The sequence below is a fragment of the Mytilus trossulus genome, chromosome 10, assembly GCF_036588685.1.
Source record: "Mytilus trossulus isolate FHL-02 chromosome 10, PNRI_Mtr1.1.1.hap1, whole genome shotgun sequence".
Lineage (NCBI taxonomy): Eukaryota > Metazoa > Mollusca > Bivalvia > Mytilida > Mytilidae > Mytilus > Mytilus trossulus.
The window spans coordinates 36,541,814-36,567,513 of NC_086382.1; the positions used below are offsets into that span (position 1 = coordinate 36,541,814).

Genomic DNA, 25,700 nt, shown 5'->3' on the forward strand with positions numbered 1-25,700 from the left:
TGGTGCTTTAATGATGCTATAATGTTACTCTACGTTTCCACATCTATATTTGATGTTTGATGTTTGTCAAACTTTGGTGCATTACAAATTATTAACAAAAAATAAATCCCGAACTCCCCAGGTAAATTGAAAAAGCGTAATTTCCATAAAACTTGACGAAGTCAAACGCTTCACTATACCAACCAACTGAACGAATGGGAAACAACTGTTATATTCCTGGCTTTAAAGCTATCCACCAATTTGGCAACTTAAACATCAGGGTGTTAAATCCATTATTAAATTGTCATCTGCTAAATTAGAATAAAATATTTAAAAGCCTTAGCAGCAAATTAATATATAAAAAACACCATCCGAATAGAAAATACAGAAACCAGACATTATCACTTACATTGCATTTATTCTGTTTATGGTAGATACCGATATGATTTCCTGCCTAGAAGGTTGCTATTTACAAGAAATTTATTTAACCTAGAATGTCAAGTGCGAGTTGTTTGGCCGTTAAAGAATAACAAATTCACAGATGACAGCAGATATATTCCAATGTTCGTAACGACAATCTCGTCATCTTCCCCTCAATATGATCTACCGAATTAGACTAATCGACGGATTTGGACCTACATAAGCAGTCGTTTTTACTTTGCAGCATATTGGCATATTAAGTCTGAATATCCGGAACATAAAACTATATTGAGACAATGACCCTGAACTATTTATCAGGTGACTTTATATATTTCATAGTATACAGTAATAACTTAGATATTTGTAGAATATGTATTTGGGCGTTGACAAGATGTATGATATGAATCAGTTTGGAAAACAAGACATGTGATACAATTATTTACTAAGTATGAACTTTATTGTCTACTAAAAATACATTTTAATTTGTACTTGTTTAACAAATTACATAGGATAAAATAACGCGTGTATTCCTTAATGATTTGATAGTCTTAACATGGGACTATCAGAAGATTGAGAACCATGGCATTAGAGACATATAAAATAATAAATAAATCAAGTCCAGAATTCCTACATAATTTAGTAAATATTAAAGAAAATTCATATAACTTCAGGTACAAAGGCATAGCAGATATACCACGGCCAAAAACAACAAGGTATGGTAAGAAAAACTTTAGTTATGAGGCAGCAAAACTCTGGAACTCCTTGCCAAATGAGGCAAGGAGCTTATCAACTTTTGGCCAGTTCAAAAATTTTATCTCCACCTGGTGTTTTTCAGAAAAATGTACATGCAGTTCTTGTAAATAATGTACTTACTTGCTGCCCCATAACTTGATCTCGAAGCCTGCTGTTTGTTTGTTTTTTTTTTAATGTTTTATTTTTTTGCAGTTATTTTTATTTTTTATTTAGCCATTTATTTCTTTTGCTTATGCATTACCTTTGCTGTAGCTGCATGCAGTCTTTTGTTTGTGCTTAAAGTGTTTAAGTTTGCATGTGCTACTGTTATATAAATACTATGTGCTACTGTATATGTGCTGATATTAGACATTTGTTTTAATCTATCTTGCTTAGCTTTTATTCTGCATGTGCTATCTATGTATTAATATATATATGTGCTGTCTGTTTGCATGTTTGTGTTGTATGTGTGTCTGATGTTATTACACGTATGTTTTGTTTATTAATATCAGTCGGTTAAAGAGCTCTTAAGAGCTCATGTTCATTGTTATTATGTATATATATGCAACCCGACTTTAAATAAAGATTACTTTACTTTACTTTATGGGAGATAACTTTTAAAGCCTTATACAGCTATGAAATCGGTAATAATAATTCTGTTGTTATTTACAGCTGTATTTTTTCATCGCGTTTTTATTGCTTGTTATACATGTTAATGCATCTTGTAATGGAGGATCAACCTTTGTTTGGCATTGTTTTTTGGACAACCGGTGATAACAAAGGATAGATGGATCTTGTAATGGAAGATCAACATTTGTTTGGCATTGTTTTTTGGACAACCGGTGATAACAAAGGATACCGAAATATGAAAAATAACCCATAGTTACATTTGGCCATAACAATAAAGAAATGTCAATCTCATTAAAATCCGATGTTCTGATACGCTACCCTCCACTAACTGTTCTGATACGCTACCTTCCACAGTTAGTGGAGGGTAGCGTATCAGAACATCGGATTTTAATGAGATTGATACAGTTAGTGGAGGGTAGCGTATCAGAACATCGGATTTTAATGAGATTGAAGAAATGTATTCCATATATTTCTTTAAAAAAGACAACTGGCAATATTATATTGGAAAGTTCTTTAATTTTGGTCTTGAAGTGTTAACAGAAAAGAGAATGAGCCAGAAAATCAACAATGATGAAAAATGGGCCAATATCATAAGCATGTTTTTTTGGATTACCGTTTTCAATTTTTTTTTTATAATGTTTGTTTTCTCTATTGAATTTATAAACATTTGTTTCATGTCTGTGTATTTTGTAGCTTCTAAATGTATGGTTTTTGTTCAATGGTGAAAGTTGAACAGTGGCCTATAAATTGTTTACATCCTCATTCTTTGTGGATAGTTGTCTTGTTTCCAACTTAATTTTATATTATTTTCATATTTACAAACTCCTAGTCCTGGTTAAGGTTTACTGTTGATAAATTTCAGTTTTATCAATTGATCCGTTTGCACATTAAAATAGTTAGGCCTTGGGCATCACATAAAAGACATCAAGTGTAGAAATGTACATCTTGTGCAATTAGACTGGTATTGATGATGCTATTTTATAACTATATTGTAAATCATTAAAATATATTAGATATGTTTTGGTTGGTTCAAATATTCTGGATTTGGAAAAAAATACCTTTAATCCAATGTGGATTTAGGGGTAACAGGGGCACGGTACTCCCATATGGAGCTTGATATTATATTGGTATGAAAGTTATACCAATGTAATATCAATCTTTTGGAAATATCTTTTTTGCACATTGTTTTAAATTCTATATGATATTCAACCAAAAAACCAAGGAGATAAGTGCTCCATAAACAATAACTAATTCACTTAATACGTTTTCATATTGTTGATTTTTCAGTCATTTCAATCCTCAATTGTTTTGAGGATGTGCCACATGTGGAGCAGGATCTACTTAGCCTTCCAGAGCACCTGAGATTACCACAAATTTTTGATAAGGGTTCATAATACTCAGTCTTTAGTTTTCTTGGTTGTGTTTTGTGTATCATTGTTTTTCTGTTGGTCTTGTTCTTTTTTTGGCATGTCATTGTCAGTTATTTTTCTACTTCTGAGCAAGAATGTCCCCTACGAATCTTTTACCTTTCTTTCAATGAAGATATTTTATTTGCTTAACAAAATAATTGACATTCATGAGCAGCTTGTTAGTTAATATTGCTTCCAAAAACTTATCTAAACAATAAACAACTTTTACATTTAATTCAATTTTTTTCACTTCATTTATTAATACTACTAATAACTGATGTCAAGATTTATCTTCAGATATTTTCTTGATAATATTCAACAAGTTTTCAGCACGATTTGGCACCTTTGATGCATTTGACCTTGAACCAATGTTTGCACTTGGAGGACTAGCACTATTAACTGGTACAGACACTGTTTGTAAATGTTCTGGTCTATCCATACTGGCCTCCGCAGATTTTTGACTAGATTTTGATAAAAGAGACAGAAGTGAAAGTTTTGGCATATTAGGGTCCTTATATGACGACTGCTGACTAGAACTTGGGCTATTTCCTTGACAAACACAATGTGATTCTAAATTATTTGAAACACTTTCGTCCAGTAAGGAATTTGGGTCCAAAGTTGGTCCAAAAGAACAAGAATGTTCAACTGGTCTTTTTAAAGAGGTTTCACTCTCTGATACAGATGTTAGGTCTACTTGTCCAAATATAAGTCTTTTTAAAGAATTATCATTTTCTTCTTTAATTGGACTGTGAGTCAATGATGTTTTAGGCCGCACTATGGGAGGATCATTTGATCTCAGATCTTGTTTCAAATCATCAGGACTAAAACTGTCACTGTATATATTGAACTTCACTTCGTTTCCTGATTCGTTACAAGGTATATTCACATTGTCATCCATAGAAATTGTATCATTTCTTTCACATGAAGAATTCCTACTGTCTGTTGAACAAATACTACTTTGAGACATGCTTTCTGCCAGTATGTTTTGAGAACTCCCACTACAGTCATCCCACTTAACTTCTCCAGGTTCTTCAAAAGCATCTGCTCTATTCAAAGTCTTTCTTTTAAACTGGAGCTGTGTCAAACTCTCTTGTAGAGTCATGGCCCTGCTAAGATTATTTGCTTTTGTTTCAATGAACATCTCTTGTGCACTGGCTGAACGACTCAAATTGTTACGTTTAATAATGTCAGAAAGTCTTCTTTCTGAAGTTACTGCAATCCTGTCATTTTCTTCAATACTGCAGCCAAGATTCATTTTAACCTCACTGAGTCTTTTTTGTCTTATCTCTTTCTGTTCACCATTAATGTTAGCCTGATAGCCACTTTCACATTTCATCTCACCACTAATACCACTTCCTGCATATTTAATATCCTTCCTAAAACTGGGTTTCTGTTCCATTGATTTATGTAAATTTGTATCAGCAGGGAATGGGAATCCTTGTTTGTCTTCTTTCTCTGTCGATGTTGCAGGGGACAGATCATTAAGTCTTGGATTCCCTGTTGAGGTATGGGAAATATTTGTTCTTATTCTAATGTTATCTGAACTTGTATCCCTACTTGAAGGGTAAGAGGGCTCCAAGCTGCGTCTTCTGTCACCAGAGACTGGGTTGTAGTTCTCTGGACAACCTGAGATGAGATAATTAGGATTATTTACTTTTCCAAAAAAGGATTTTCAAACTTATACAAATTTTGTAATGTTTGTTTGCTATTATAATTTGTTAATCAAGAAATTTGTTTTTTGATTTTCTAAACACCTTGTAGTTAAATTTTTTAAATTGTAACTACTGTGGATTCATTAATTTTCATTGGATACCAATTTTCGTGGCTTTCGTGGGTACAGGGGAAACACGAATTTCAATATTCAACAAATTACAAGTTTTCTAAAGGAATGTATATATACTTTGCCAAAACCACAAACTTAAATATCCACGAATATGCAAGTATTTCTCAAACCACTGAAATTGGTACCCACAAAAATAAATGAATCTACAGTAATATTATGTCTTAATAAAGAACTTCTCAAGCATTCAGTAAAGGCAATTACCCAGAAAACATCATTCAGTAAAGGCAATTACCCAGAAAACATTTGGGGTCTTCTGTCTTTATGTAATATGTTTTTGCTCTGAAAGGCTTATCTAAAGAGTGTAGCCCTTTTGAACTGATATTTACAGTTTGATCTTATGTTGTGTTGTTAATGACCACTGTCAAACATTAACCCCTTCCTGTTCCCATCGGTACTCTGGTACTGATGGGCTACATTTTTGGGCAACTAGCTTGCGTAAAGTATTGAATCTTTGGCATGTGTTGACGTACAGAAGTGGTTGATGGCTCAAATCAATCCCCTATGTCACAGCTGGGTGATTCGTGGTGCCTAAAACCTCTCGCGAGTACGGTTTGGTATCAAATCGCTCCTAACGGACAACGTTTTCTCCTGTGAAAACCGTGGTTTTTTTTAAATTTTGAACACAATATTTCCGTAGAGTATGGGAAAATATACTGTTGATTTTAGGGGCAATATAACTTTTTTTTATTAACTTCGCCGTGTATTTTTGAAGGAAACTATTCATAGTATGATTTAAACTTGTTCGCAAGTGAAATAAGTGATTGTAAGTGTACCAACGCAATCATTTACATGAAATGCACTCTCGATTTGTGGTCAGTAATTTCCAAATTAATTGAAAAAGAGACAAAAACAGACAAAAAGTCATAAAAAAAATTTTTGAGGTTGAAATAGATGTAACAGAACATTGTTTCTGAAGTGCCTGGTTATGGTAATGCCGAAAGCACTTTTGTTGAAATAAAGAAACTGGTGAAAGTTAAGAAAAAAATAGCAGACTAAAGTATGGTATCATCCTATATTCGCTCAAAATGATGGGATTTACAACAATTATATGTTATATCGAGACTTAATTTCTAAAAGAAAACAGACTGATTATTTGTTTACTCTCACTTCGTTAATGGAACAGTCAACTACTAAAATTTCAAAGATTTAAACTGGAACTCCCGTGGTTCAGTGGGAAGCTGCACAAGCCCACAGCAGGAAGATTGCATGTTCGAACCTCAAAGCCGGAGGTCAAAAATTAATTTCCTATATTAAATGTAACTTAACTTAACTTTACTTTCAATTTCAAAAAGAGGGTCATAACTACATACAAAACTCAAATTAAAAACAATGTTTGTATGTTTTTAAATAATGTGTGTCCTAATTGCACCCCCCCCCCCCCCCCCCCACCCTTAAACTAATTCATCATAGGCCAAAAACACCAAATTAATTATTGGTAATTCATTGAATCTTACTTTTAAAGTCAAAATTATATGTGCTGCTTGAATAAACATAGTTTAACCTAAAATTTGTGTCAAGGATACGATTTTTGACGAAAAAACGGCTGAAATCCGTTATTTTGCATATTGATGGCATCAACGTTTGGAAGCCATACATCACGTATTTCCTCCAACTATGCCATAATTGTAACTTTCCTGTTTCTATCAGACTTAGGACATTGCTTTGACACCAAAACTATATCCTATTAGCCATTATAAAAGTCTTCAAACGACCTTTTTCACAAGATTTTTGTATTTTTTTACTTTTTTTCCGCAAGTCACGTGACTTTTGGACAGATAACACGTGACTTCAGAAGACAAAATTTCTGATATATTTATTTCTTTCAAATATTCAATCAATTATCTCTCAAATGGACCCACAACCACCTTTGTGTAAGCTTCAGTGCGAATGCTATATGCGATTGAACTTTGATAGTGTCTTTTCATAAGTTTACGTCAAATTTGGCGGAACGTGAAAGAGTTAAGGAACAGCTGAGAGCTGAAACATGTTCAAGAAAACCTGCCACATTCTTGTTGTGTCTGTCCTAAGCTAGGTTATAAAGTAATTTTCATATGTTGCTGTTTGCCTTCACCTTATATTCTTTGTTGTTGAATAATACAGGTAGTTCGTTTTCATTTTTGAATTATTTTGCATATCTTCAAACTGAGCCTTTTATGGCTTACTATACTGCACAGGTATCAACATTGTTGAAGGTTGCACAGGGACCTGTCATTGTTAACATCATTGTCTTTGGGTCTTTGTGAATAATTGTCTCATTGCAAATGACAAAGTATCTCTCTAAATATTATTACCTTTACTTTTGTAATCTTTCAACTGATCTATATATTCCATTGATTTGCCTTGTGCTTTGTCCTGCTGTTCACAAATCTCTTCTATCAATTTCTGTATCTTTTTTGCAATTGCTAGAAACCAGAATTTAAAATGCATAAATTAAAATGAATTAATGGAATCAACTGTTTATAAATATTTTTCTAAGTGATAAGTGGAACATAAGTTTTATTTTAAAATCAAAAGAAAAACTACCATTGCTAGATTTTTAAGGTTAATAGGGACCCTTTTAATATAAAGGATTGTGGGTAATTGGCTAATTTTATGGTTCCACTGCTTAGGTCTTTAACCACAAAATTAATAACTTATTATTTTCATTTGCCCACTCTAAATAGTATCTGCTGCTGTTGGAGTGCAAGTACCTAAGGTATTGTCGAACCAGTGGTCAGTGCTTCAGTTCTAACATGATTTGTTACATATTTAAAAACAAAGAATCTCTCTCTGGCTTAAAAATAGCCTACTTGCAGTACTAGTGAGGTGAGAGGTGATGTGCGAGTTTTTTGTTCTGTGTTAATGGACTCACAGTCACTTTGATATGAAGAACAGCAATAAAAGCACTGTTCCTTTGCTTCTTGTGTGTGTGTATTTTTTTTTGTGTGTGTATTTTTTTTATGCATGTCCTGATTTTGTGTCATGGATTGATACCCATATCCTTTGTTTTTCAAATACGTGTAAGATTGATTTGGCTGTTTTTATTGAGTCCCTTCTGTGCATATAGCTCTACATGCATTTAAAAATGAAAAATTTCTTAGCTTTCATTTCTTTTTTCGTTTGAGTGTTTCTGGCAAAGATCAATTCAGAGATGTGAATCTTATGTTTTTTAACTTATATATTACATACTTTAACATTGTTAATTTAAAATTGTGTCGTTTGCATGACCTTTGTATGTATGTGGGGGCTGATGTGGGGACTCATCACGATTCAAGAGTTGATTTTTTTGTCAATCACGACTCGCAGAAAATAAATTTCCATGATCACGAAAATAAAAAAACAAAAATCTGCAGAAAAACCAATTACAATTGCAAAAATGTGCCGATCAGGAAGAACAAAAATAACCCATCAGTCCCCTCAAATATGTGTGTACATATATTTTGATGTAGTCCATTTGAAGAGCTCACCAGAGGTCATTGTTTTAAAGCTAAGCCTATTTACTGAATATCAATTCAAAAACAAACTGTATAGAGTTATTTCCCTTGTTTTAAAGATAGGAATATGTGTATAAGTGTGTACAAATAATTATAGATTTATTTGAATACCAGACCAACCTTACCTTTATCTCTAAGTGTTGTGGAGGCATGATGAACCTTCATGAACTCTTGAGTGACAGGATGAACAGAAATGCCTTTACTCTTCATACTGGCGTCAACAAGACTTCTGTATTTCAATGGTATCAAAACATCAAACTTGAATAGAGCTTGTTTATCATAATCTACAATAAAAATGGAAAACAAACTTTGATTACAATTTGTTTAAATACCTAAAAAAAAACGTATGATATTGATTTTGACATGTTATGGTTTGGAAACATCATTACCAGTAACGGTTTAAACAGAACAGAAAAAAAATGGTCTAAATCTATATTTTTTTAAAAGAATTAAATTTCTAGCAAAAGAATTTCTGATTCAAACAGGATTTTATAAATATTTTTTGTTTACTCACTCAGAAAATTTTCTTTGAAACAAAACATAAATTAAATGAACAATTTCAATTAAGGAAAATAATTCAGGTAAAAAACATTCATCATGAAAAAAGATTATTCTTTATTAATGGAAACGATGGCAGAGGATAGTTTATTACTTTTCGGTTTTCAGATATTTTTTTATGTTTTTTTTTTTTTAATATAGCAGTCCCAATGATGTATTTTTTTTCTGCTGAGGTTTTAAAGGTAAGACAAACACCAATCAACCAATCAAATTAATGAAAAGAAAAGAAAACACACATTCATTTCTAGCAACTGCTGAGATATATGAACAAAAGGAGACAAACTTTAAATCAGTTGTTTAAAAAATAAAATACTAAGAAAATAAAAAAAAAAAATAGCACACAAAAAAAGTTTGTAGTCACTTGTACATATCATTCAGAATACTGTAGAAACATTCATTTCCGTGGGGTTTAAATTTCGTGGTTTTGTCTGTATATAAGATTTCATTGGGATTTAATTTCATGGTTTTCAGTAAACAAAAGTGATATTATTTGAAGGTTAAATTTTCGTGGAGGTTTTAATTTCGATGATATATTCTCTCCACGAAATAAACAAAAATAAATAATCCACGAAAATTTCTGCTTTTACAATAATTAAGCCCTTACCAAATGCCTGTGCTCCTACTGACATAGACATTTCTGATCCACTAGCTGCTATAACTCTCAAGTTGTCTTTTCTCTCATCAGATAGTTTTCTTATCATACCATTGAAACTACTATCTGTAACACGTAAAAAAACATATTGAATTTTTATTATCTATCAAATCACACTCAAGTTTGTTATAGGAAAAAAATAGCCATACAAATATAATTGCAATAAACATTATTGTTATTTGGGAATCTGCAATGCTTGACCTGAGAATTGGCCAAATTTGAAATATTGAAATCAAAGAACTATAACTTTCTTATAAGGTGTGAAGTTTTCTTTTCTGATGTAAAATTGTTATGGAAACATCTATTGTGTTCAGTAATAGTGGAAAATAGTAATAAAGTGTATTTAATTGTTGAAACAAGAATATATTATATATCTGGCTGTGGTAGTACCATCTATGTGAATTATGTTTTTCTAAGTTTTATTTTTACGTTTTTTTTTACAAAAACTGTTCTTATATAATTATTTTGATTAAATTTATTTCTGTATTAAAAGCCTATAAACAGACTCAATCATTTCCAAGATAATAGGATATCATGGGCGGATCTAGCCATTTTAAAAGGGGGGGTTCAAACTAAATGTCCCCATTCAAATATATTGGTGGTCTAAAAAAAGGGGGGGGGTTCCAACCCTGGAAACCTTCCCCTGGATCCGCCATTGGATATTTCATGAGGTTTTGAAATAAAATGTTTCAAACTTATTTCTTATTTGTGTATTCATGTGAACTGGACCAAAGATAAATTGACAAGTGTGTTTAAAGGGAGATAAGTTTTGCTTTAATATAGTTTTGATGATAATAAATAAATTTTGTGTATTTACTGTCTTCTGATTGGTTAAAATTATTAGTTTTATTTTCAATGTTGTCAATTTTGATGGTGAAACGCCCACTCTGACGTTGTGTATTCATACGCCAACATATGTGAACATTGTTATTGTTAATATAAATAATATAAAATGTTCTTTGAGCCTTAGTTTTGATAGAAATTTATTTATAATAAATGGCAATAATTTATTTTGATTTTATTGAACCATAAAACTAATTTTTGAATCTTCACATTTTACATAATTTTTCAATGTGAAGAGTCAAAAATTAGTTTTATGGTTCCATAAAATCAAAATAGATTATAGCCATTCATTAAATAAATTACTTTTTTAAAAACAAGGAATTGACCACTGGCAAATGACTGGTATAAATGCAAGAATAACACAAAAAAGAAAAGATAATTCCTATCAGAAAAAAAAATGTTAACAATACCATATAAATTCATGCCTATGAAGTACTATATAAGGCTTGAATATCCAAATCTCTTTCATATGGAATGAATAAAATAATTATGAAGTAGAAGATTATTCAGGGCCCCAAATTTTAAAATGTAGACTTACTTTTTTTCTTGTCTCAATAATGTGTATTTCAATGTAAGACATTCCAAAGTTACCTTAATCAACAGCCAATCAAACAGTTTTAAATACTTCACATCTCCTTTTGTTCATATCAGTGGCAAATCCCATGTAGAGTTCCAGCGGTTGGACATCCCCACCTTTCCCCCTTCTTTTTTTGGGGGGGACAATTAATGCTTTTGAATGGGGACATATGGTTGGAACCCCCTTTTAAAAATGGCTGGATCAGTCCCTGCATATGTAAGTTACTTATTGACCTTTCACCTTAATAGAAGCAAAAATAAAAACAACCAAATCTACGCTATTAAATTGGCAAAGTGTAAAATCTTGACTGGACAATAGATATAGGAAGATGTGGTGTGAGTGCCAATGAGACAACTCTCCATTCAAATAAAAGACTGTATTCTTGGAAATGAACCCGAATTGACCCATTGACAGACTGGACTAAACTTTTCTTCAACTTATTGACATCTTCTTTTCTCTGTGTTGAAAGCCTTACTGTGACATTGAGAAAAAGAACAGAAATAAAAAAGCTGTTTCTTTGCTGCTTTTTTTTTAGTTTGCTCTGCTCATAATGATTTTGAAATAAGGATGATTACCCCCTATCATTTCTTTTCTAATGGACAGTTAGACTTGAATTGAAAGCTCTTAAATTTTAGGTTTTTTTTCAAATTTATTATCTTTATTCTTTTGTGAAAAATGTATATGTCCTGTTCCTATTATGAAATGGGAAAGTAATGCTAATGATCTGTCAATGCATTCTGATTAAGTGACAGATAATTTGGTAAACAACAATTGAAAATGTAAACAAATGGAGAAGTTATTAAGTTCAGTTTGTGATAGTAAATGAGTTGATAGTAAATATTTTTTTACAGAACACTTAGTGAAATTGGCATGTTAAAACAAAATCACTTACAGATGCATGTTTTTTGTTTACTTTTTATCACAAACGTAATAAGCTGAAGTGCTAGCATTCTGATAAAAAAAGACACTTAGGACAACTTGACCAATAAATGAGTGCTGCTGTTATCACTGATGTATATTATTAGAACTTTGTCTTCCTTATTAACCTGACAATACTTTTAACCTACGACAAAAAAGTTAAGATTTTGATTATTTTTCCTTAAACTTATTGACATCTTTATATGCAATTGGCTATAAAGTAAAATTGATAAGAGAAATGTAAAGAAGTATAAGTGCAGGGAAGATAATTAATTTGTATTTTCAAGTGAAAAAATAAAATGCATGGTTTGAACAATCTATTATAAATGATTTTAACAGGAAAACGTGTATGTGCAAACTTGCAATCACATTAATTAAATGCATAGTCAGATGGGGAACCCCTTTGAAAACCTGTTAGCATTATGGTGCAGTTAAAGTAAAGATTTTCTTTAACATGGATTGAACCATTCAAGACCCCGTCATAATTTGAGCAAACTTAGTAATCTTTTTTAATTTCTGCCTAGAAACTGAAAAAAAACTGATTGTAAACCTCTAATGAAACTTTAGAATAGTCCACTATATATTGCATTAATCTTATATCAAGATTCTGAGGGGAAATTCTAAATGGAAAAGCTGTCTTAATGCAACTTAAGCTTAAAAAATGTAATAATGCAGAATTTTGAATAGACCACACCTCCAACCCTACTAGAGACAAAATGAAATCCAAGTCATTTTCATCAGAAACTTAAGGGTTGTGTTTGGATTTAATAAAAAAAAAAATACACATCTTAACAAGGGCTCATTGAATTTCTTGGAAGAACCAAGCAATTTGTTTTTCACTCTGACAGATTTGACAGAACAATATTACAACATAAGAATTTGCTGTCTTTATGGAAAAAATAGTTTCACCATTTTACCTATTCTTACAGAAGCAGGAAGAAATTCTCCACTCAGTGCTGCTAATTTCCTATCAATCAAAATAGATACCATGTCTTCATTGGTCAGTTCTGTACTTCTGATTATGTCACTTCCTGCAAATATATACAATATGACATGTGATCACTCTATACATTTTTAACAATTCAAAGTAAAAAGCCAACTATTATAATGCAAATGTACAAAAAACACACCAATTTCTTTAAATAGAAAGTTCAGAAACATCATTGTGACTTATGGCTGCAATTGCAACAATTTCATAACATTTTAAATGAAATGAGCATGTTTATAAATAAGGCCGTTAGTTTTCTCGTTTGAAGTGTTTTACATCGTCTTATCAGGGCCTTTTATAGCTGACTATGCGGTATGGGCTTTGCTCATTGTTGAAGGCTGTACGGTGACCTATAATTGTTAACGTCTGGGTCATTTTGGTCTCTTGTGGACAGTTGAGAAGCAATTCAGAAGCATGTAATTCAGTGGATGTCATGTGTTACTGTATATCATATTTGTAGTGTTTTTTTAGGCATTGTTTTGAACACAAATCAGGTCATTAAGTTTACTTGTTAAAAACATTTCAGGGTTTATTTTATTTACTATCTCGTATTGGTTTCACTTATTGTTGAAGGCTGTACAGTGAGCGATATTTGTTAACTTCTACATAATTTGGTTCCTGGTACAGAGTTGTCTCATTGGCAATCATACCACATTTTTTTTTAATGATGTAAAGGTACAGAACTACTTTAATTTCATTTTCAGAATTATTCATTATATACCATTATATTCCAAAAATCTTCCCTAATGAATTAACATTTAAAAGCAATATTTAAAAACTAATTTCATTTAAGTTACCTCAAAAGACAACAACAAAATTACTACTTCAGGTGTTGGTTCACTTATAGCATTTTAATTTATTTCAAGCTAAGATGTCCATTTGGGTTAATTTTAAAATTGATAAAATACAGACTTACATTCGTGACATCACAATAAATATGTAACTATAATGTCATCTTGGTCATAGAAATCAACTTTTTTGTTGTGTTCAAAGAAATACACAGATTTTGTTCTACTTTCCAATATTGATTTCAAGTGAAAACCAACTAAATAATTTTCAACAAAGATAAATTTGTGAAAAGTAAGATGTTCTGCCAATAAAAGAATTTTCTCATAAGCATTTTCAAATACATCCTTTCTGTAGTTATGCATGTACCTGGACGAAATAGATATACATTATATACTGATAATGATGGATGGCTGTTTTAACATTTTTTCTCAAGGAAACAATCAGTAGGAAGACAGAAAACCCTACCACAACACATAGTTTTGACTGGAAGCCAACCATGCTGTGCCTTTACTCCTAAAAGCTGCATACTTAGCAGAGAAACAGGACATATCACCTTTAAAGTCTGTGAAGGGATAAAAATGCATACAAAACACGCAAGCATTAACCATAAGTCAAATAAGGTCACACTTATTGGGATAAAAGAAAAAAATATTATGTAAAAACTCCCTAAAATGAAATTAGTTCTGGTGCTTCTTTTGGTACCTTCCATGTTGTTGGTAGCTCTCTAATGCAGAACAATAACTTACCCACATTTACAATTGAACCAGGTAAGCCATCACAAAGATCTGCTATAGTCTCTAAACAAGATGTATCCTCATTTTGATCAGATAACACTTCCTTCAGAAGCTGGCATGAGTCAGATTTGTTCAGAGCTGGCACATTCTGTAAATAGGCAATCTTTGACCACTGGCCAAACTTTGCCCAAGTGCATGATGTCAAACAAAAATAAATATTACTACTATTAGCCAGGAATTTATGCACAATGTTTTGATATATTTTATCCCATAAGGATTCCGCAAATTTGTCGGGGCCAGATCCATCTTTTTGTGCTTTAGGCATTGCCTCCTCTAAACTGTCAAAGACAAAAATGAACTTTGTATCAGGCTTCTTTTTCACATATTGTAATATTTGCTCCCGACCAACTGATGATCTATGATTGCTGTCAATTTGAAATTTAAGAAAAAGGAGAGCTTCAAAGTTATCATACGTGTCAAGGTCACCGTCTCTGAAGTCAAACTCAGTTACTTCCACTTTGCTATCCTCCGTTTCTTGTAGATTCTTAACAAATTCGGCACATAATCTTGTTTTGCCAACTTTTGCCATTCCATAATATCCAAATATTCTGCAATTGTTTGTCCATGCTTCTGAATACTGTTGCAGCAAGTCATTTCTTCCAACTAATTTGTATTCAATATCCATGTTGATATAAAGTTACCCTAAATAAACAACAATCAAATTGAAAATAAAAGATGGAAGAGCAAACTCTTAATCGACAAAACATATTTATAGATTGCTAATTGGTTATTATTCGAGTGATACTAATTTTCATAGGTTCCATGTGTATTAAAGGGTGAACTACATAATTAAATATTACCATTAACAAAGTACATATTTACTATAGGTTTGCAAAAGACTTTGGCAAAACCACAAAATCAAATAATCACAAAAATACTATTTTTCCTCAATCCAAGAATGGTACCAAGGAAAAATAAATGAATCCACATAATAACATTTTAAGTTAATTTTAACAAATTTATCAAATTTTCAAATCATTGAATTCAAACCAAAAAAGAAAGTACCTTTTTAATGGCATATATCCTTTGATACAAAATAACAAATGTTTATAATTGCGTCATGTTTTGTTTATTAAAGTGTGAAAAAGAAAAACAATATAAACATTTAAAGTATCATTTACTAGAGGACAAATCAGGAAATAATTTCAAACGTCAATCAAAGCTAACACTTGTATAGGTAGATTGATAGTCAGATAAAAAAACAATATGACTCTAACATAACAAATCAAGATTTAACTGCGAAAATAAAAATACTTAACTAACTGTACACATTCTACACTGGTACAGTGTAAATATTCAAAACGAAAACTATTCTTAAACTTAAAAACATATTTTCATTGGAATTTTTTTTTAAATTTGTTTATTTTTTTACTTTAAAACTTAAATAATAATTGAAATACAATTCCAGCTCCTTACCAGTATGAAAAGTTAATATATAATCAGTTATTTCTATACTATTAAAACTTTATAGAATGCAACTATATATAGACATACCTATACAATACAAAAGAAGTCATATCTTAAAATCATTTAACAAAGTTGTGCATTCAGCGCCAACCAAAAACAAATAACAGACAATAATAAATGTGTAACCTTTTTGTACTCTATTTTTGATGACATAATAAACATAATAGGTATAGGAAGTAATAGTATCTATTTATAGTATTCATTCAATAAGATTTTATCAACATGTGAAATTCGTAGACCTAGAAGTGAAACTAAATTTTTTAAGTGGTTATCAATTAAATAATAACATGCATGTTTAGGCAGCCCCATGTTTGGTTGGGAAAAAAACAACTTTTCTATTTTAAGCTTTTAATACAAAACACACATGTTTTTATATCTTTATAAACAAGGATTATTATTTGAATCTAATAATTCTGAAATCATGAAAATTAATCGAAGATACATGTATAATGAAAACTAACCTATTGAAGCAGTCTCAAAAGCTCGAGAACTCACAGTGCATGCTTAGATTTTTATTATATATTAGACCGTTGGTTTTCCCATTTGAATGGTGTTACACTTGTAATTTTGGGCCCTTTATAGCTTGGTGTTCGGTGTGAGCCAAGGCTCTGTGTTGAAGGCTGTACATTGACCAATAATGGTTTTCTTTTATAAATTGTTATTTGGATGGAGACTGTCCAAGAGTTGTCTCATTGGCACTCACTCCACAACTTTCTATATCTATTAGGGGGTCAATTAATACTGTCATACTGAAATTCAGGGGGAAAAAAACATTTACCATAACCATGCAGTTGATTTATTCATTTTTGTGGGTACAAACTTTGTTGGATTCATAAAAAAAGTTGTGTTTTCCTAGATATTTGATTTTCTGGCTTTGATATAGTCTGTATACAAGCCTATAGAAAATTGATCCTTTGCTAATTAAGCATTTGATTTCGTAGTTCGCCTATATATGAGAAATCCACTAAATTGGTATCCAATGCAGTCACTCTTCTAAGTTAAGTTTGTTAAATCACATGTTAAATCTATGTTGTGTTTTGCGTACTATTGTTGCTCTATTGGTCTTTTTCATTTTATGTCCTATTTATGGGCATTGTGTTTTCTTGTCCATTTGTCCCGCTTCAGGTTAGAGTTTTGGTTAAAGTTTTTGGTTGAGGTAGTTTTTGATGAAGTTGAAGTCCAATCAACTTGAAACTTAGTACACATGTTCCCTATGATATGAGATTTCCCCCCCATTTTCACAGTCCACTGAACAAATAAAATGATAGTGGGATGGGACATCCCTGTACTGGGGACCAATTCTTGTTTTACTATGGTGTTGTAAGCTGTTTTTTTTAATACATATGAGTTTGAATGTCACTCAGTTATCTCCCCTCCCCCTATTTTATAATTTATTTAAGCAATCAACTAATCAAAATCTTATTTTTATACCTTTTTTGAAATTTCTTTCAAAATTACCAGGAATCAGTATAAAATAATGTTAAATAACGGATTCAAATGAAAGTCAAAATATCATTTTTAAATACTTTATAAGTGAATGCATTTAATTTCCTGCTGTATATAAATACAGCTTTCTTAATATATTCAGTGCCATGTGATTTATTCACTTCAGAAGCACATGATATAAGTCACAAATTAATGGGTTTATCCCTCACGCCATTTTTTAAAATGTGCAAAATTCCTTTAACAAGCATCAGATAACTTTTGCTCATATATAGGGTTTGCCCAACCAAAAATTTGAAGGTATTCTTAATTAAAAAGCTAGAATGTTACAAAAATATGACGAAAAGTTGTAAACATTATTAAGTGAGGGTGATGAATCTCTGCAAAAAATAAAGAGTACAAGGCCAAAAATTTAAATAGTAGAGTATAATCAGGTGTCATTGATTTTATAAGTACGTACTGAAACACATTGTTTGGAAATTTTAGGCTGTTTGCTGTATAATACTCAATAGTATGAAGATTATAATTTAGAAGATGAAAATTGTAGATGATAATTCTTTATTTGTATATATTTTTATTTAAAAAGTCAAAATTTGCTATATGTAGCAATTTTAAAAGGGGAATTAACTCTTTCTAACATCAAATAACAAAAAAATATTTTTTCAAAAGTTTCAATTTGGCAAACTTTAGTCTGACAGAGTCACACAAGTCCAACAAATAGACAGATGCCCAGACCAAAAAGCCCATTATTATGCCCACTACATTTTTGACAAGGCATATAAAAGTCTGATGTGTTCTTTTCATTCCTGTCAACACCAAGCCCCTTCCCTACACTACAACTCTCTCCCAAATATTGTGAACTCATTATAATTCGTTGTTTACTAATTTGTGGATTTTGTTGGTGAACCACGAATTAAAATGATCAACAAATTGTGAATTTTCTTTAGGTTTGTTTGCAATCTTTGGCAAAACCACATCAAATATCCACAAAAAAATACAGACATTTCTCAATCAACTAACCAGATGCTCCGCAGGGCGTAGCTTTATACGACCGCAGAGGTTGAACCCTGAACGGTTGGGGCAAGTATGGACACAACATTCAAGCTGGTTTCAGCTATAAATTTGGATTGTGATTAAATTGTTGACACAGCATAGGTTTCTGACACAGAATGAATGTGTTCTAATGAACTTAAAATTTTTGTTTTCTCTTAGAGCAATTCACTATGCTGTTGAATATTAATCCTCTCAAAAAAATGTTTAAAGAAATTTTCTTTTTATTTATGAAATTTCAAATGAGAAAAATTGAACCCAATTTTTTAATCACATCCCCCTTTCCCTTATTCCAAAACTAATCTCAATTAAAATATTCTAATGGAGTTTGCAACAATAACTACTCATTTAAATACATCATAAAATATTAAGATGTAAAAAAAAACTGCTTGTTATCACTGAATGGTAAAGATTATTTTAGTTTATCAGTTGGTAGTAAAAAGTGAATATACATTGTATAATGTATATAACAAAGATTTAAGTTGATTCTGGACAAAGAAAGATAACTCCAATTAAAATAAAACCTGGAAAAAAGATATTTCTTGCTTACTATTCTGGACAAAGAAAGATAACTCTAATTTTAAAAAAAATTTGCTATTTCACAATATTGTGAAATTAGATATTTCTTGCCATTTTACAATACTGTGCAATTGAAAAGACTTGCTATTGCACAATACTTAATATAATAATTTTAGATCCTGATTTGGACCAACTTGAAAACTGGGCCCATAATCAAAAATATAAGTACATGTTTAGATTCAGCATATTAGTGTAGCAATCCCAAGAATTTAATTTTTGTTAAAATCAAACTTAGTTTCATTTTGGACCCTTTGGACCTTAATGTAGGCCAATTTGAAAACGGGACCAAAAATGAAGAACCTACATACACAGTTTGATTTGGCATATCAAAGAACCCCATTTATTCAATTTTTGATGAAATCAAATAAAGTTTAATTTTGGACCCAGATTTGGACCAACTTGAAAACTGGGCCAATAATAAAGAATCTAAGTACATTTTTAGATTCAACATATCAAAGAACCCAACCGATTCATTTTTTGTCAAAATCAAACTAAGTTTAATTTTGGACCCTTTGGACCTTAATGTAGACCAATTTGAAAACATGACCAAAAGTTAAGAATCTACATACACAGTTAGATTCGGCATATCAAAGAACCCCAATTATTCAATTTTGATGAAATCAAACAAAGTTTAATTTTGGACCCTTTGGGCACCTTTTTCCTAAACTGTTGGGACCAAAACTCCCAAAATCAATACCAACCTTCCTTTTATGGTCATAAACCTTGTGTTTAAATTTCATAGATTTCTATTTACTTATACTAACGTTATGGTGCGAAAACCAAGAAAAATGCTTATTTGGATCCCTTTTTGGCCCCTGATTCCTAAACTGTTGGGACCTAAACTCCCAAAATCAATACCAATCTTCCTTTTGTGGTCATAAACATTGTGTTTAAATTTCATTGATTTCTATTTACTTAAACTAAAGTTATTGTGCGAAAACCAAGAATAATGCTTATTTGGGCCCTTTTTTTGGCCCCTTATTCCTAAACTGTTGAAACCAAAACTCCCAAAATCAATCCCAACCTTTCTTTTGTGGTCATAAACCTTGTGTCAAAATTTCATAGATTTCTATTAACTTAAACTAAAGTTATAGTGCGAAAACCAAGAAAATGCTTATTTGGGCCCATTTTGGCCCCTTATTCCTAAAATGTTGGGACCAAAACTCCCAAAATCAATACCAACCTTCCTTTTATGGTCATAAACCTTGTGTTAAAATTTCATAGATTTCTATTCACTTTTACTTAAGTTAGAGTGTGAAAACTAAAAGTATTCGGACGACAACGACGACAACGACAACGACGCAGACGACGATGCCAACGTGATAGCAATATACGACGAGCGGTCGTATAAAAATTGGTCACCACGAAAAAAAATAATTCACAGTATAATAATTGCTGACTTACTATATCCAATAAACTTCTCTCATTAATAAGTACAGTTATTGGAATATGTTTCACTTATAAATACAAATGACTATAGCTTCATTCTTTTCAAAACTGTAATGATTTCTTAAATGCTACCAATTTTATATCAATTTTAAGCATCATTTATTTTACATGGTAATTCAAATTTAAATAATCACTCGAAACAGGAATATGAAAGTAAGGTGTCAATAATGGCTAAACATATATTAGGTTAAGCAGTACTTAGGCCAAATAAAAGTATGTGTGTTTACTATACCCCTACCTACCCTAATTTTTATCCCCTACCCTAAAAAAAAATTGACCATTTTTGATTTAGCACTGTTCAAGTCACAATGTTGCTCCCATGGACTCAATGCAAAAAAAAAAAAAAATCCCTACCTACCAACCCTATTTTTTTTCACCAGGAGGAGAAAGTAAACATACATATTTTTTGGTTTGGCCTTATGAAAAAGGTCTTGTGATCAATTTCAACTAGACATCTATTTAAAGTATTTTTTAATTTTCAAACCATCAATGTCAGGGTTAAACAATTTTTATATATTTCCTTTAAACTAAGGAAATAACATGCTATATTCATCACATTGTACTTAATACAATGCTATATCCTCGTCTGAAATTGCCTCGTTGACGTTTCCTGAATAGTTCGTTGTAGTAAGTTTCACAACTGTGTAGTAGTTTCGGTTTCCGTTTAAACTTGTATACTGCAATACAGTGATGATTTTATTGATTTGTATTAGGGTAATATCTAAATGGGTATGTCTATAAAAAAAAAAAATGAAATTGGACTTTTTTAAAGAAATTTTGATATTCTTGTACAATGAGGTTTACACATGTTCCTGATAAAATTTGCAAGAGCATTATTTATAAAATTTATGTTTGTGCAAAGAAACTTCATGCATTATCTTCAAAAACTCTTTTGAAAAACAATTGATTTCCTTTGTTTATATAAATCTTACAATATGCGTTTGGAAATATCCACTAGAATATCAACATCATTGTATTAAACTTTTTTATTTGTCTGAAAGTTAGCGTTTTATTTTTTATCTTCAAAAACTCTTTTGAAAAACAATTGATTTCCTTTGTTTATATAAATCTTACAATATGCATTTGGAAATATCCACTACTATATCAACATCATTGTATTAAATTTTTTTATTTGTTTGAAAGTTACTGTTTTATTTCTTATGATGGTCAGTTTCAATTGGTTGGCAAAATCAGTGTGCAAGAGGTAAATTATCAATTCTTTTAATTACCAAAAACTGACAAATTATATAACAATAAGGGGATACAATTTTTTTTCTAAATTTTAAAATTTTAAAACTGAAAGGATGATGGCCTGAAGTGGCCTGAGGTGACCTGTTTTTTATCATCTGAATTGTGGCGTTTTTTTATGAAGAATTAATTTCACTCTGCCAAACTTCCAATGCCAATGACAAATTTGTATGTAAAAATATTAAGTGAAAAATTGCAAAATTATTGTCAGTCTTTAGTGTGATTTTTTGTTATTGTATCTGACTCAGCAATGTATAATCTTAAGAGCATACCTTTTTATCTGACAAATCTTTCATGAAAGTTGTTATCTATTGGTGTGATGTGTCTGAGCTTTTGATATTGCCATTTCTGTTTGAAATTTTCTTCTAGTGTTCAGTTTTTAGTTATTATACTTTGTAGAAAGTAAATGTTAGTATGAAGGCACATGTGAAGGTAGTTCCATAAGATTGGAAAGTAAAAAAAATAAATTTCTGTTTACAGAGGCACTTAAAAAAGGGGGCCTAACCCAGGACAAAAAGGGGGGGGGGTCCAACTATATGTCCCCATTCAAATGCATTCCCCCTGGATACTTCAACGGTTTATAAGTAAATCCAAATTCTATACTAACTACCAGCCACTATTACTACCTATTTAAATATTCAAAATTACACGTCTGGTGTTCTAAATTATAATCTTGGTACCTTTGATAACTGTTAACAGATCTCTTGTAGTTATAACTGCATATTCAGGTAGTTTTTAATGTTTCCTGTTTATGAGGAAACGGAATAAATATCATATCTCTTGTGACATTAAAAATATCTAACATACTAAAGATTAAATATGTTAGTGGTAACATTCTATTATTTGAACCCTAGAATCAGGACTTTTAATTTTAAGGTACCCTGTCAATGGATAGGAAATCTTGAAGGAATATCAATTTGGGAATTCATTTTCTATTTAAAGTATTTTGCAAAGGTAGGGCATGGACAAATTTCAACTGAAAACCAAAATTATCATCAAAAGACAACTTAAGTCGAGTGTCAGGTAAACATTTGATTGTAAGTGTCATAGCGTCTGGCCCTTTATAACCCCTCACTTAGAAAACTGGCCAAAAGTCGTGTTTGACAAAATAAATCAGCCCAAGCAATCTTGTGTCAAAAATATTATATTTTTCCAGTCAAAGGAGGAGGGTATAATGTTCAACACCCCGTAAATTTGCCACTGGCAAGGCTTACAATGATTATCTGATCTCCTCATTAAGAATGAGTAGGGGACTTCATCATCACCCTTCTTTAGCCAAGAGAAAAGTTCTTGAACCTTCCTCATTTGAAGGGTCCCCAAAATTCAATTCATATGAGATGTTTTCAGATGATGAAACTTCATATGATTTTCCTGTAGGAAAAAATGCAGGAAATAAGTACTTAAAATTAGTCAACTTCAAAGAATGGATGACCAGGGCTTGTTAATTTCAATACATACTTAATGAGCAATTACTTAAGATAAGCACTTTCCTAATAAATCAACAAAAAATTAATTGTCATTTTTATGACATTAATTTTTAATGACCTTTTTTCAAATTTTTAAGTGAAAAAAAGTTAAATGAACATTTCAATTTCCTATTTCCACAATGATGATGTAATTCCACAGCAGATTTGGTCATGTAAACGATGGTCTGATGTTTTTCCCACGATTTTGAAACAGTTTTTAGGAATCAATATAAATTTTTCAAGGAAATGTCATTAAATCATTTATATGTTTAATTGTCTGTCAATAATAACCAAAACAACTTAGAATTTTCTTTAAACTTTTTGTAACTCCGGACAAGCAGGGAATTTTTTTATATATATATTTTTGCTTTAGCATATCAAAATATCTAGCAAAAAGAGAGAAAATAGCAAGAATTAAAAATATTTAATAAGCTCCACAAAATAGGGGCTGTTCTGGAATGGAATGTATATGATTTTTTTTCTGATCCTTTTTATTGGCACCAACATAGTCAAATCCTAACTGTTACCTGTGGGGATTTGGTATCCAACATTGTGACCTGAATAATAATCTCTTTAAAAAGGACATTTGACCTTTGAAATATGTGAAAAGTTTATTTAACTCCCCTATGTGGCTCAGTGAAAATTGTTTGGGAAGCGAAAGAAAACAATGTTATTCCTACTTTCGTTTAACCATATTTATTTACATCAAATTGTAGATATGCACTTTATGAGTTCAATTTAATTTAATCAGGTTGTCATTTGCTTCAGTGCATATAGGATCTTCATTTGTAGCAGGAGTCAGTAAATGCGACATATCTGCAGAACCGTGAACGGTAAAAGTGACCCTACCCAAATTCAAACTATGACAGGGGCATAAAAAATGTTTTAAACTCCTATTGACTAAATCAAGTATTTTGAATTGAAGTAAGTTCACTTTAATAAAGTTTGAATTATATGTTAGATTCTGAACAGCTAATTGCTACAGATAATTGGCTTATAATTTTGAAAAAAAAATTGAGCATTAAATCTCCTTATTGACTCTATTTTAATGATAAAACTAAACAGAATAAAAACAAAAATAATGTTGAGATGAATAAATAAGGTAACCAGATTGGTACCATTTAAAAAAACAACCCAGAGCGATTACAATGTACAAAAAAACAAGAAATCTAGAGGTCAATATATAGTCTTTATCAGTAAATACATTTCCTATATGAGCTATCAGTCGTACGTAGCTTAAAATTATTATGATTCAAAGAAGCTAAATCATAAGTATTATCCTCTTATATCAAATAAAATGTTCACATTATAAAATATTTAATATTATAACAAATCAAATGTGGAGGCATAATTCATGATTCAAAATAACACCACTTCAATAAAAGTTTGATTTATTCTATAATGCAACAATGGTTTTGAAAATTAAAAAAATATCACAATTTGCATATTTACCTTATTGCATCAGATGTTTAATTTATTGATTTATATATTGCATACATGTATACATACACATGATAATTAATGAACTACAATGAAAATAATCAGAATCCAAAAAAAATACATAATCTTACCTAATATCACTCGTCAAATATTTATGCCGTCATCACACCAATTCTTTTCTTCTTATTTATATGAATGACTCTCACTTGTGAAATAATCTGGGATTTGGAAAGGGAGATAATCTGAAAACAAAAATGTAAACAAGTGGAAATTTGGATTTTCCTATCTATTAATAGATCACACCTTAAGGTATATAAACTTATTATATATATGAATGGTTCATGAATGATTTGTAACATTGTATTTAACTTCTCCTTTGACCGGGATATTTTAACATATTTAATACCAGTGTGGGCCAAGAATGCTATACACATTACACTGTGACATATGTTAGTGATTCATTTTTACTTTAATCTTCTTATGCATTATGTCTGAGTTACTTTAAAGGAAGTTTAGGAAGCAAAAAGGAAAAGTAAATACCATGACATGTAGGATGAAGTGAGGGGGCTGGGTGGAGAAAATTTACATCTTTTCTTTTTCATCTACCTGGCTTCAGTTGTAACAGACTGGAAAAGTGACCACAAATTGATCTGCAGGTCATAACATGTATATATGCATTATTAATGATATGAGAAAAGAATTTAAGACATTCAGGATTTTTAAACTAAAAGGAAATAGGTTACAAGGAACCCATGCAACTTAAATTCAGAAATTAATGTGTGCATTTATTATTGCAAATCTGATTACTGGTAAAAATGCGAGATCTTATTTTCCATGCAATTGCAAAAATTTTGTGAAGAAAAATCACAATACCATCACATTTTTGGCATTTTATATGAAAACATTTTTATAATTTCTGAACTTAATTACATTATTTAAAATTTGACAGGTAT

At 30.9% G+C, this 25,700-nt stretch overlaps 1 protein-coding gene across 3 annotated transcripts; it reads right to left on the minus strand.

The window, feature by feature from the left end:
- Window positions 1-3,400: 3,400 nt before the first annotated feature.
- Window positions 3,401-25,063, minus strand: LOC134687280 (uncharacterized). 3 transcript variants are annotated; one of them, XM_063547433.1, is made up of 7 exons: window positions 24,879-25,063; window positions 14,558-15,247; window positions 12,952-13,065; window positions 9,649-9,762; window positions 8,612-8,770; window positions 7,305-7,415; window positions 3,401-4,796 (listed from the first exon to the last, which is right to left on the minus strand). In XM_063547433.1, exons 2-7 carry the CDS (start codon window positions 15,228-15,230, stop codon window positions 3,451-3,453), a joined length of 2,517 nt encoding a protein of 838 aa, XP_063403503.1. In that variant the 5' UTR covers window positions 15,231-15,247; window positions 24,879-25,063; the 3' UTR covers window positions 3,401-3,450. The 3 variants fall into 3 exon arrangements, with proteins under 3 accessions (XP_063403503.1, XP_063403504.1, XP_063403505.1); XM_063547434.1 differs by lacking the exon at window positions 24,879-25,063 and adding an exon at window positions 16,100-16,194; XM_063547435.1 differs by lacking the exon at window positions 24,879-25,063 and adding an exon at window positions 16,022-16,085.
- Window positions 25,064-25,700: the final 637 nt, after the last annotated feature.

Coding starts and splice junctions, on each gene's coding strand:
- LOC134687280 (XM_063547433.1), bottom strand. CDS start 15,230: ATGGATATTGAATACAAATTAGTTGGAAGAAATGACTTGCTGCAACAG. Junction 13,066..14,557: donor TGGTTCAATTGTAAATGTGG/GTAAGTTATTGT, acceptor ATATATTTGCAG/GAAGTGACATAATCAGAAGT. Junction 9,763..12,951: donor TCCTGCTTCTGTAAGAATAG/GTAAAATGGTGA, acceptor TACGTGTTACAG/ATAGTAGTTTCAATGGTATG.